This window comes from Syngnathus acus, chromosome 19, assembly GCF_901709675.1.
Source record: "Syngnathus acus chromosome 19, fSynAcu1.2, whole genome shotgun sequence".
Taxonomy (NCBI): domain Eukaryota; kingdom Metazoa; phylum Chordata; class Actinopteri; order Syngnathiformes; family Syngnathidae; genus Syngnathus; species Syngnathus acus.
Window position 1 is genome coordinate 5,501,545 of NC_051103.1, and position 13,228 is coordinate 5,514,772.

At 44.6% G+C, this 13,228-nt stretch overlaps 2 protein-coding genes and 1 long non-coding RNA gene across 4 annotated transcripts; 2 read left to right on the forward strand and 1 right to left on the reverse strand.

Moving 5' to 3' along the window:
* The first annotated feature begins 1,133 nt into the window (after positions 1-1,133).
* Positions 1,134-4,620, forward strand: LOC119138023 (potassium voltage-gated channel subfamily A member 7-like). Its single transcript, XM_037277694.1, has 3 exons — positions 1,134-1,576; positions 1,660-2,351; positions 3,280-4,620. The coding sequence occupies exons 2-3, from the start codon at positions 1,716-1,718 to the stop codon at positions 4,174-4,176; spliced, it is 1,533 nt and encodes a 510-aa protein (XP_037133589.1). The 5' UTR covers positions 1,134-1,576; positions 1,660-1,715; the 3' UTR covers positions 4,177-4,620.
* A 743-nt stretch (positions 4,621-5,363) lies between these two features.
* fgf21 (fibroblast growth factor 21) lies at positions 5,364-6,192 on the reverse strand. The gene is made up of 4 exons (XM_037277695.1): positions 6,106-6,192; positions 5,946-6,023; positions 5,738-5,841; positions 5,364-5,651 (listed from the first exon to the last, which is right to left on the reverse strand). The coding sequence occupies exons 2-4, from the start codon at positions 6,004-6,006 to the stop codon at positions 5,364-5,366; spliced, it is 453 nt and encodes a 150-aa protein (XP_037133590.1). The 5' UTR covers positions 6,007-6,023; positions 6,106-6,192.
* On the forward strand, positions 5,646-8,240 carry LOC119138025. Of its 2 annotated transcripts, none has more exons than XR_005101071.1 (3): positions 5,646-7,096; positions 7,167-7,212; positions 8,127-8,240. It is a non-coding gene; the product is annotated as an uncharacterized LOC119138025 (long non-coding RNA). The 2 variants fall into 2 exon arrangements; XR_005101070.1 differs by having other exon boundaries at positions 5,646-5,826; positions 5,907-7,212.
* The last annotated feature ends 4,988 nt before the right edge of the window (positions 8,241-13,228 follow it).

Sequence of the window (13,228 nt, forward strand, 5' to 3'; positions counted from 1 at the left end):
GCGTGCCAGTCGGGTCCAGGATCCCGCCGCACGGTGATGGATGTAATCCAAGTTGAAGCGTGAACACAATGAGAAGTCCTTGAAGAAAGTGAAAGACGACACATGCAATTGCAAGTTAAACGATACGGCGTGATGTATCGGGATGACAGCATTTCCAAGAAGCAGTATAGCGACCTCCTCATTTTAGCATCTGAAAAGTCAAGACATGTCACATGATGCTGATCTATGATTTTTACTGTAATTTTTTCCAACGATATCTGAGAAGGATGATGTCAAGTCATTGATATCGTGGAAAACGGATGCCACGCAGCTCCCATCCCAATGTGACATTTTGAAACCGATACGGAATAGTTGGCGACGTACGCAAGGGGCTTTATATATGGAGTGTCGGATGTCTGACATCATACTGGGCCTCCTTTCAAAAATGTTTTCCACTATGAATGTGACCAACTCAATTGTTTTTTTTAAAACTATTTTCGAGAGGGGAAGTAAAAAATAAACAACTGAAAGAGGGTGTGCACACTTTTGCAACCATGTCATTTATTTGTACTCTTGGAAGTAAAATAAAAAAAATTAAAAAATAAAAAAGTCAATTGGGTTGTGCGGTCACGTGATTGGTAGAAAATAAATTTCAGTGTCTTGGCCTTAGGGGTGTGTAGACTTTTTATATTCATTGCATGGGCGTTTATAGGTACATCAGATATGTATGTGTGCGTGTCCTGTGACTAAATGCAGCAATGCTGGCAGAGATATTTTGTTTCCCCCTCCCTCATCCCTTCTTTTGGTCCCAAACACTATCGCCCTCTAGTGGTCTGCCGAGATGAGTTCAAGGGGGAAGAAGAGACTCTCATGGTATGTTTTACACAGCCACACTAAATTTACAACTAGTAAGTGCCCGCAGACCGGGTTTCGTTATTTCACCCAGTGATCACTGTTACGATTATTAATAACATCAACGGTATCCGAAGTGAGTAATATTTAATGCACTGATATTTTTATTTAGTGTCAATGACGTACAAGTTATTTTTTTTATTGTTCAGGTCTGACTATTTATGGACGTCCGTGTCATAGACAAATGTGAAAATGGAAAGAGCGGTGAAATGGACTGAACTGGTGGAAGACACATCGTTGAGCTTGGAGAAGGCTCGTCGAGAGAAGCTCAGAAGAAGGCTAACAAAGTCCAAGGGATCTGGACGGGGATTCCATAGGAGGGCTGCGAGGGACCCCGGCCAGATTATTGAGCTCGTTGGCGAAGCCAACACCGAGCGCTCCCATGCACATTTGACACCTGATAGCTGCCACCGAAGCTTGTGTTACTCCATTGCTAAAATGGGGGGGGGGGAAAGGAGGAGGGAGGGGTCGAACCGAGATTGAATTTCCTCAGAACAGCATTCCTGAAAAATTTCAAGAGTGGACAAACATGAGGGCACACGGGACGGACAATATTGTGGATGTCGCTCGAGCAAACAAGTGGCGCTGGAGGACCGACAGCGGCGATTTATTTGAAGGACGCCACGGACAGAGAACCCGCCAAGCAGCAGAAGAGGAACAATGTGAGAGCTCAAGTTGAGGTCCAGTGAGTAGAAGATCTCCTTTTCTGCTTCCCTGAGCAATGCTAATTAACCGCATCCACTCACGGGACTGTCACTTTGGTTTCAGGCCATCTAGACTCGCAGTTCCACAGGAGAGCCGTCGGCAGGGCACTCGAACTTGGGATGGACGACGGTGACCAACAGGATGAGGAAAAAGCAGGAGAGAATGATAAAGAGATGAAAAACCAGATGAATATTGTGGAAAAGGGCGTGACGGAGAGTAAAAGACATGAGAGAGAGAAGAAGAGGCGCGGATGGGCGCTGAGCGAGCGACTGGCCATAAATGTTTCGGGGATGCGCTACGAAACCCAACTTCGTACCTTAGCCCAGTTCCCCGACTCCATGCTGGGCGACCCGCAAAGAAGGTCGCACTACTTTGACCCCTTGCGAAACGAACTCTTCCTGGACCGCAATCGGGCTTGCTTCGACGCCATCCTCTACTTCTACCAGTCAGGCGGGCGGCTGCGGAGGCCCGCCAACATCCCCCTGGACATCTTCATGGAGGAGCTTTTGTTCTACGAGCTGGGAGAGGACATCATGAACCGCTTTAAGGAGGACGAAGGCTTTACCAAAGAGGAAGAGAGGCCGCTGCCCGCCAACGAAATGCAGAAAAGACTTTGGATGCTTTTTGAACACCCGGAGTCTTCGTCGGCCGCTCGCATCATCGCCATCATCAGCGTCATGGTTATTGTGGTGTCCATCCTCATCTTCTGCCTGGAGACGCTGCCGGACTTCCGCGTTGAGAAGGAGACACGAGAGGTACGGAACGTTAATGGAAATAGAATCGTGCGGAATAGTCGGATGACCTTTGACCTTGAAGTTTGAAAAGTTCCAAACGTTATTGTGAGAGAAAAAAATAGTCGCGATGATACTTGAAGTCAGGAATGTGTAAAAGGAGAGAAGGGGCGGGGCTTGGTCAGGTGTGCGCCGCAAAGGTCGCCACGCATAGGTGAAGCACTGCCAAAGTTTCCCGCCGGATTAGAACAGAAGATTAAAAGGTCTCGCAGGACATCGGGTCATGTTAATACATTCTTTCGGCGCCGGGCCGGGCCAGGAAAGTCACTTTGTCCGGTCCAAGTCAGCGCGCCGGCGATGAACGCGGAGACGAGCGGGAAGCGGTAACAGCGAGACGCTCTCGGATTTCTCTTCAGACATCTCGCGAGGTTATATTTAGTTTGAGGAGAGCCCTTGGAGGTGATGATGACATACCGGTAACCACCTGACCTACTACCGAATATAATTTCCAAATTGCACGGAAAAGGAGCATCAAACACCCGAACGGTCTATGAAATCGACATCAAGCCATCTTGTTGAATGAAAATGGCCTCCGCCCGTCAACGTGATGCTAACCCTGGCGCAAAACGGAAAGACAGGTGCACTGCAAGCGAGATCGGGGCAGCTATGATTGATATGCAAAGCCGCAAATGTCAAGCGCTTTATGGCGGCGGCCAAAAGTGACAGCCAATCAGATGGTGAACAACATACTATCAGAATACTGCGAAAACGGGATCCCCCGGACCTAAAGGGGTTAAAAATAGCCCAGCTTTTAAAAGCCTTTCCTATTTTGCCAAACGTGTTTATTCCATTTCTGGGTAAGAGTCAGATGAGAAGGTGACCTGCATTAGCTTGTGTTGTTTATTTTTCAAGCTCCATTTTGCTTTTTGTGGTTTGTCTGCCGCCATCTCAGGATCATCTTCACAAGCACCACGGCCAAGGGAGGAACGTGTCCGAGGCCGCGCCTCCACCTGCCAGTGTTTTCAACGACCCCTTCTTCATGGTGGAGACCGTTTGTATCTTCTGGTTCTCTTTTGAGCTCATCATGCGCTTTTGCTGCTGTCCCAGCAAGATACACTTCTTCAAAGACGTCATGAACATCATCGACTTCAGCGCCATTTTGCCCTATTTCGTCACTCTGGGAACGGAGCTCGCTAAGGAAAGCGAAACCAGCCCGGCCACTTCCTTAGCTATTATCAGAGTCATCCGACTGGTGAGGGTGTTCAGGATCTTCAAATTGTCCCGTCACTCCAAAGGTCTTCAGATCCTCGGTCAGACGCTGAGGGCGAGTATGCGTGAATTGGGCCTTCTGATTTTTTTCCTTTTCATCGGCGTCATCATTTTCTCCAGCGCCATCTACTTCGCCGAGGCCGACCACAACGACACGGCCTTTGTCAGCATCCCGCACGCTTTCTGGTGGGCTGTGGTCACCATGACAACGGTGGGCTACGGAGACATGTACCCGCAGACGGTTTGGGGGAAACTGGTGGGCTCCATGTGCGCCATTGCCGGCGTGCTGACCATTTCCTTACCAGTGCCGGTCATCGTGTCGAACTTCAGCTACTTCTACCACCGGGAGACGGAATGCGAGGATCGCTCCCGCTACAGTCACGTCACCAGCTTGCCGTGGGAGGACGAGGACCCAGAGGAGGGAGAGGCGCAAGAAGGGAACCTGGATCCCGAGGGGGATTATTATGCAATCGGAGGCACCTATAACAATCTCAACGGGACCCTTTTGGCTAACGTGGGACAGAGTGCTGAGTATGAAGGAAATATCCATTTCAGGGAACCGCTGGTCACCCAGGTGTGAAAAAGAAAAACAAACGAGTGACAAAACGTTTACTTTGATCATTCAAATTTAGTCTTACAGAACCTGTAGAATCTGTATATTCTCAAGTTCCCTCATCCCTTTTTTTTTTTGTTTGACTTTTAAAATGTGAGTGTCCACACACTATGACGTCTTACTTTACTCCCACCTTTTTTTAACTGGAAACGTTGAGACGGTCTCTATGAAAAAACAAAAGCCCTTGTTGCAAACACGACCAGAGTTCTCGTAAACTGAAGACGTCTTTCTCGGCATTCTTTCGGTCGTACGTAAACGGTCAGAGCTTTGGCCTACGTGAGCTGAGTGGACTGACCTCATCATAACAATGAACGAGAACATCCGGCAGATTTGTGATTTATTGAAAACACCGACGCTACTGTTACGTACTCAGCCTTTGAATAAATTCTCTATTTTACTAAATTCCGAGAATGAACTAGTGTTTATTGTAAAACTGGATTGTCCGCTTCGTTAGTCACACCTTAAGTGACATCTTTACGACTGACCTTTTTGCACAGCTACGCGACTAACAATATAAGTTGTTTTTATCTCGCGTTTTCCCGGAACACTCAAGCCTTTCTTTCCATAGAACGGAAGGCATGTGTATTTTAATACGCACGCTGGTTTGTGTTAGTGTCACTGTCTGCTACAGTTTAAAAAAAAAAAAAAGAACAGGATTCCCCTGCACCACTTGAACACAAAATGTGCAGCAACACGTGTAGACAGACAACACAGTACACATTTATATTCTTTATCCTGCAAAAAAAACTAGTTGAAAAATGGTTCATTTGTCTGCATGACTATATTCTACCGCCACCTAGTGGCCAAGTCACACACCAAAAGGAGCCTCAATGAATTCAAAATAATGCATAAGCTGTTCAATTGACATTTTATTTCATGATGTCAGTTTAAAGTCAATACAAAAGACTTACGAAAAAAGTCGCAAAAAATAATTTATTTTCATCCAAATCTTTTCCAGTGTAATAAAATGCATGTAATCTTGACACAAACATTCAAAACATACACTGAAATAATAAAATACAATAATATTAATTATTAAATACACAACAAAAAAATCAATTCAATACAGTACGACATTTCACATTTTTCAATCTGTCCATCCATTTTTCTTTTAATTTAAAAATCCACCAATGAATGCTTAGCACTCACTCCCTTCACTTTTCCGCTGAGAACTGAGGACTGAGCATAGAACCCTGAGACATTCCCAGAAGGTCATCGGAATCCAGGTTGAAGTTTTCCCTCACCGGCGCCCGTTGGGATGCCGTTTCCCTCGGGAGAGTATCTCTTAGTGGCAGGAATCGGGTGAAGGGGACGGCGTGCCCATCCGGGGAACGCCTGGAATTCAGCGACAGGGCAAATCCGTGATGCGGGGACACAAAGCGGGTGTACCCGTCTGCCAGCAGCAGCTCTCGGAAAGTGCAGTCGTCCTCTGAGAAAGACGACTGTGGGACACACAACCTTGCGTGAGATAACTCGCCAACTGGACTGATTGATTGTTAAAAATATTTTCAACTGATCCTTCACTTACCCGCCCCCTCAGAGAGCCCGCACTGTCGGCGCACAGAAACAGCGATGACCTCTGACCTTTAATGGCGATGTGGCCCGGCTGCACCGACTGTAACTGCAGCACACCTGTGAACGTTCATGCACAAACGTGAAGGTCTCCAATGATTCATGAATCCATTCATTTTTTTTAGCAGAGATTCAAACGCTGAGTTGCGAAAGGCAACACTTACCGTAAGGAGTCTGAACGTCGCTACCAGACACGCTTCCATCCTGGCTTATCTGTAAGTACATTCCTCGTCTGTGATTTTCTGCAAAAGTAAGAAGCCAAAACAAATAAGCCTGACCGTACCATGCTGTGTATCAAATTGGGCCTCATCTGAAATACTGTACCTGTGTAAAGATGCACCTCCCTGACTTGACCGTTAAAGGCTAAAAGTGGGTTGGAGTCAGCAAGATAGAAACACAAAGAGACGCGAAGTAGGATTGCAAGGAGAAAAAAGTACCCAAAAGTCTTGTTTGCCGACCAAAACATTTGGAGACAGAGAAAATGTCACAGTTACTGTACTCTTGATAAATAAAATAATAAATATAAATACAAAAATAATTTATAAATAAATTACAAAGAATAAGGCAAGAAGAACAAACTTAAATAAGAAATATTGTGGCTCCTGGAATGTAAGTTCTGGCTTTTAAAACCAAAGAACTTTGTGCGTTTATAAAGGAGCCGGAGGAGGGTCCATCATGACTCACTTATAAAGTGATTTAATGCTGAGCGGAACTTCTACGTCTATATTTGGCCCTTTTCCTTGTTTGGATTTCTGAAGAAGATTCAGTATCCGTAAAAACACTTGTGCAGCATGTTTTATTCAACATATTTCTTCATTTTATCAAAACCATTTTACTGGATTTTGTTTTAACACATACACTAGAGTTGACAGAATGATTTTATCGTTTGTTGTCTGCAACGAGTAAAGAAAAGTCTTCTTTATACAACAGTAGGAGAATATAGCACGAGACCCAAAAGCAAAAAAACAGCTTGTGTCTCTGGGATTTCCAGAAGTTGTCACCAAGTGCATTAGTGACCAGGAGATGGCGACAGCGAGGCGCCTGAAGACAATGTACTGTTCTGTAATAATATATGTTGCCGTAATTTATGGCACGGGATGTATTTTTATTCTGTGCCCTGAAAGCAAACATTTCCAGGGTAAGCCAAAGCAGTCACCATAAAAGGCCGTTGGGTGGCGCCAGTGTGCAAAGTGCGGCTCGCCCAGCAAGTGTAGAAGAAGGTTGTCTTGGATTGGGGACGTGACGTCAGGCATTCAGAGAGGAGTTATCAAATACAGGTGAAGCAAGATGGCGGACGACAGTGGCATTCTCTCAGGTAAGCGGGCACACGAGCAAATGTTTGTCGTCCGTTGCCGTTTTTTACGACGCCTTTTTGCTTTTTGCAGGATTTCCGTCCTTGGAGGACGCAGTAGCGTTTGAGGTTTGAGCACAGTACGTCACAATTCACTTTCTTTTGCGTCATTCAGTGTCCTCTCCCCATTTTACTATTGCGGTGGTTGGTTATTCACTTTTGTGCAATTGAATGAATGAATCTTTATTGCGAACCTGATTCAAAGAATAAAAAAACAAACAACAAAAACAAACAAACAATATACGTCACAATTCTTTTCCTAGAGCGTTTCATTTTGCCAATTGTTCGTGATTTTTGTCAAACCCTTGACGCTCCAAAGCCCTTCCGCGCCAAATAAAGCTATAATAAATGAAAAGATAAAGAAATAAATGCATTGATAAGTACATAAATTAACCAGTAAATGAATACATAAATAAATGCATAGATAAATACATAAATACACCAAAAAATAATTAATAAATCCGTCCCTGCTGGTTGATAGATAGATAGATAGATAGATAGATAGATAGATAGATAGATAGATAGATAGATAGATAGATAGATACCAATAACCAATAAATACATAGGTAAATACATAAATACACCAATAAATAAGGAATTAATAAATCCGTCCTTGCCGGTTGATACTTGACCAACTTGGGAAGCTTTTGCGAGCACTCCGGTGTCCGGTAGGAAGGGACGCATCATTGTTCGGACCCCGAAACTCAACTCGGACGGCAAACTTGGATCATTTGCCTAATGTGAGATAAGTTGAGCGCAGATAAAAAGTATGTCCCTCCTTATTCTGTATGTAATGGTAGCGTTGAGTATAGCGACCTCTAATGTTGGACTTTGAGGTGATTGACCACTAGTGATGTGCATTCCGGTGAACTGGATCTTTAGAATCGGTTCACTCAAAAGAATTGTTCACCGAATCGTTTGCTACACTCATTTATTTATTCATTTAATGTTCTTACCTCGTGTAGTGTACCTATTGAATTGTCCATTCATCCAGCTCGCGGTGCCTCCCTCCACCTGTCGGATCACCAGCTTCCTGACCAACTGGAGACAGCATGTGAGGCTGGAGACCATTACATCCGACACCCGGACCACCCATACTGGCGTCCTCTCCCCACTGCTCTTCTCACTCTACACTAACGATTGCTACTCAGGCGACTCTTCTGTGAAGCTCCTGAAGTATGCAGACGACACCACTCTCATCGGACTGATCCGGGACGGTGGAGACACTGCGTACAGACAGGAGGTGGAGCGGCTGGTCCACTGGTGCAGCCAAAACCACCTGGAGCTGAACCCGCTCAAGACCTTGGAGGTGACAGTGGAGATCCTTCACCACTTTCACCCCTCACTATTCGCAGTAATACCATTCTCTCCACAGACACCTTCAAGTTCCTGGGATCCACAATCTCTCGGGACCTGAAATGGACCAGCCCCATAGACTGTCCAGAAGAAGGCCCGTTACAGAGCTCTGTACGCCAAAACCAGCAGACACAGACACAGCGTCTTCCCCCAGGCTGTCGCTCTGATGAACTCACACCACTCTTAAAGTCTCAGAGTCATTGCTGTGCAAAAACATCCTGCTCTCAACGCCAGATTTGAATTGTCTGTATTATGTGTACTATTTGTTGTTGTGAGTGTTGTTAGTCACCTAAATGTTGAACAGAGGCTGAGATGTACTGAAGTCAAATTCCTTGTTTGGCATGCTCAAATATATATAAAACCCAATAAAAACATAAAATATATAATAAAATAAAATAAAAATTCTTGAATCTTCTTGAATGAGGTGTACCTAATAAAAGACCACTTCATTAGGGAAAAATCATGGTCAAAAATGAAAGTGAAAAGTGCCACACCCGCCCTGATTGGCTGTTTGATCTGTGACGTCACAGCTAGCTCAGTTAGCTCCTGAGAACGTGAAAATGACCCAAATCTTTTCACGCAAGTGTGTTTAACAAGGGTCACTTGGAAAACATGTTGGAACGCGGCCCTGAGGACGAGCGCTTGACACCTGTGACCTTTGACCATGATATTTCCCTAATAAAGTGGCCTGTTATTAGGTACACTTGAAAATGGCGGTGTACCTAATGGAGTGTCCGTGTGTTTCCCTCGTTAAGTGCACCTGCGTGAAAAGTTTTAGCTCCTGCGGAACGTGAAAGTAGCTAAAAGTTTTCACGCAGGTGCGCTTAACGAGGGTCACTTGGAAAACGTGTTGGAACGCGGCCCTGAGGACTAGAGCTTGACACCTGTGACCTTTGACCATGATATTTCCCTAATAAAGTGGCCTGTTATTAGGTACACTTGAAAATGGCGGTGTACCTAATGGAGTGTCCGTGTGATTCCCTCGTTAAGTGCACCTGCGTGAAAAGTTTTAGCTCTTGCGGAACGTGAAAGTAGCTAAAACTTTTCACGCAGGTGCGCTTAACGAGGGTCACTTGGAAAACATGTTGGAACGCGGCCCTGAGGACTAGAGGTTGACACCTGTGACCTTTGACCATGATATTTCCCTAATAAAGTGGCCTGTTATTAGGTACACTTGAAAATGGCGGTGTACCTAATGGAGTGTCCGTGTGATTCCCTCGTTAAGTGCACCTGCGTGAAAAGTTTTAGCTCCTGCGGAACGTGAAAGTAGCTAAAACTTTTCACGCAGGTGCGCTTAACGAGGGTCACTTGGAAAACATGTTGGAACGCGGCCCTGAGGACTAGAGCTTGACACCTGTGACCTTTGACCATGATATTTCCCTAATAAAGTGGCCTGTTATTAGGTACACTTGAAAATGGCGGTGTACCTAATGGAGTGTCCGTGTGATTCCCTCGTTAAGTGCACCTGCGTGAAAAGTTTTAGCTCTTGCGGAACGTGAAAGTAGCTAAAACTTTTCACGCAGGTGCGCTTAACGAGGGTCACTTGGAAAACATGTTGGAACGCGGCCCTGAGGACTAGAGCTTGACACCTGTGACCTTTGACCATGATATTTCCCTAATAAAGTGGCCTGTTATTAGGTACACTTGAAAATGGCGGTGTACCTAATGGAGTGTCTGTGTGATTCCCTCGTTAAGTGCACCTGCGTGAAAAGTTTTAGCTCCTGCGGAACGTGAAAGTAGCTAAAAGTTTTCACGCAGGTGCGCTTAACGAGGGTCACTTGGAAAACATGTTGGAACGCGGCCCTGAGGACTAGAGCTTGACACCTGTGACCTTTGACCATGATATTTCCCTAATAAAGTGGCCTGTTATTAGGTACACTTGAAAATGGCGATGTACCTAATGGAGTGTCTGTGTGATTCCCTCGTTAAGTGCACCTGCGTGAAAAGTTTTAGCTCCTGCGGAACGTGAAAGTAGCTAAAACTTTTCACGCAGGTGCGCTTAACGAGGGTCACTTGGAAAACATGTTGGAACGCGGCCCTGAGGACTAGAGCTTGACACCTGTGACCTTTGACCATGATATTTCCCTAATAAAGTGGCCTGTTATTAGGTACACTTGAAAATGGCGGTGTACCTAATGGAGTGTCCGTGTGATTACCTCGTTAAGTGCACCTGCGTGAAAAGTTTTAGCTCCTGCGGAACGTGAAAGTAGCTAAAACCTTTCACGCAGGTGTGTTTTAACGAGGGTAACTTGGAAAACATATTGGAACGCGGCCCCTCGAGGACTGGAGGTCAACACCCCTGGTTTAAGTGAAAAGTGCCACACCCGCCCTCACCCCCACTTTCTGATTGGCTGTTTGATCTGTGATGTCACTTGGACACTCCATTAGGTACACCGCCATTTTCAAGTGTACCTAATAACAGGCCACTTTATTAGGGAAATATTATGCCGCATTCCAACATGTTCTCCAAGATTCCCTCGTTAAGTGCACCTGCGTGAAAAGTTTTAGCTCCTGCAGAACGTGAAAGAAGCTAAAACTTTTCACGCAGGTGTGTTTAACGAGCTCGTAAGAGGGCGCTTTCTGATTGGCTGGTTGATCTGTGACGTCACTCGGACACTCCATTAGGTACACCGACATTTTTAGGTGTACCTAAACAAGTGCCACACCCGCCCTCACCCCCACTTTGTGATTGGCTGGTTGATCTCTGACGTCACACGGACACTTCATTAGGTACACCGCCATTTTCACGAGTAACTTCAGGAAGTGATCCGTTCACTGAAAAGATTCGTTCTTTTGAACGAATCGTTCACTCACGAGCCAACACTATTGACCACGACAGGGCTTCTGTCAGAAAACACGCTGGACATCAGGGAAGATTTTCTTGGTTTAATTTGAAATGATACGCTCCAGTACAATGCCGTACAGTCATGCAGTGAAGTTGAACAAGTATTTAGGCAAGCAAACAAGCTATCCAGTTAGCAAGGAGGCAGCCACCAACAAGCACGAGAAGTTTCTGAAATATAAAGAAATAAGGATGCCGAGTTAAAAACGTAATTTCTGATCATTTCAGTTGATTTTATTACATAGATAAAAAATATGTCCCTCATTCTGTATGCAATGGTAGTTGATAATGGGTGTTTTACAATGGGATAGCATTTTTTTTTTTTTTTTTTTGTACATGAATGCAATTGCACAAATGTAGTTACCAGCACTCAATGGCGTCTTGCATGTTTTTCAGGGTTGAAGAGGAATTCCTAACCCAGTCAAGACTCAAGCAGCACGCAAACGTTGACATGTGTTAAGATCATCTGACCAGGAGGGGGCAGTGTTTCGCTCTGGTTGGCTTTGGTTTTGGGTGTACGCCGGCCGGAAAAGGTTGCCTTGAAATGGGGGTTAGGGTTGCCTGTTCTTGCTTAAGAGGTGGTCTGTAGTTGAGGTTGTGGCTTCTCTGGATCCAGAGCAGCTTCTTTCTGTGTTTGGATGGCAATTGAAAGCCGGGCTGTGCAGTGTTGGCGTTGAGGCGGGACTTGTCACATTTTCATCTGCACTCAACTTACCTCACATTAGACAAATGATCCAAGTTTGCTGTCCACGAGTTGAGTTTAGGGGTCCGAAAAATGATGCGTCCCTTTCGACCGGACATCGAAGAAATTCATGCTCGCAAAAGCTTCCCAAGTTTGTGTTGGTCATGTATCAACCAGCAGGGAAGAATTTATTATGGCTAGCTATTTATTAATTTCTTTATTTATTGGTGCTCAAACCTCAAACGCTACTGCGTCTTCCAAGGGCGAAAAGGCCTCTTACGATGACGGCCTCTTATGATGAAATTTGGCGTCTCTCGGATTTTAGTGTGACGTGACCTCCAGCAGAGGGCGCCAGCGTCCCGTGAATAACAATTGTGTTGAAGCATGAAATGGGGGGGGGGGGGGGGGGGGTCCTTGTAACAAACCAAATATAAAAATCAATTAAATTGGTAGGTACAGGGTCACAAAAATCTTTTGCTATTGGTAGAAACGGTGAAAACAGTTTTACATGTATTATAAAATTGAGCAATTTCAATTTTTGCATTTATCCAGTCTAAGAAACATTCTTTAATAATAACCTCCAATTTTTTTTTTCAAAATTAGGCGTTTCTTGTTTAAATGTGACAGTCTTGTAAGGTCACTGGAAAGATATCTGCTGCTTGTTCCTCAACGATACAGTATCTGACCCAATGGTTTTTCAGGGGAAAAAGAAAAATGATAATTCGTGAGAGAACGCAAAACTTCTTACATCACACCGTTCAGTCCGAAGTAAGACACACAGATGACTTAATTTCCACCATTTCATCAGCCTACTCTTTTACTGAAAACAAAGAGTAGATTAGTTATTGTGCGGTAAAGTAGCAGAAAGATGACACAAACTTGGTAAGAAAACATACTTTTACAGCCGTTTGTATTTTTAATATAACCCCACCCCCACCACCTCACTAGCAAAGTAATAACAACAACAAAAGTCCACGCAGTTTAGATGGCATTTCACAGCAATTTGGTGCAATATAATGCAACAAATCTCAAAATTCTGCAGTGGATGATAGGCATGTGAACATTTGGCCCTTTTACCTCAGAAAAGTATATGTACCTATATTTATATATATATACATATAAAAAAAAAAAGTGATATGAAACTTCATCTCAAATGACAGAAGAAAAGTGACCTGCAGCTAGTGTTAGCGACAAAATGATTATTAAAATAAACTTG

Coding starts and splice junctions, on each gene's coding strand:
- LOC119138023 (XM_037277694.1), top strand. CDS start 1,716: ATGGACGACGGTGACCAACAGGATGAGGAAAAAGCAGGAGAGAATGAT. Junction 2,352..3,279: donor TTGAGAAGGAGACACGAGAG/GTACGGAACGTT, acceptor CCGCCATCTCAG/GATCATCTTCACAAGCACCA.
- fgf21 (XM_037277695.1), bottom strand. CDS start 6,006: ATGTACTTACAGATAAGCCAGGATGGAAGCGTGTCTGGTAGCGACGTT. Junction 5,842..5,945: donor CGACGTTCAGACTCCTTACG/GTAAGTGTTGCC, acceptor GAACGTTCACAG/GTGTGCTGCAGTTACAGTCG. Junction 5,652..5,737: donor CGGGCTCTCTGAGGGGGCGG/GTAAGTGAAGGA, acceptor TGTGTCCCACAG/TCGTCTTTCTCAGAGGACGA.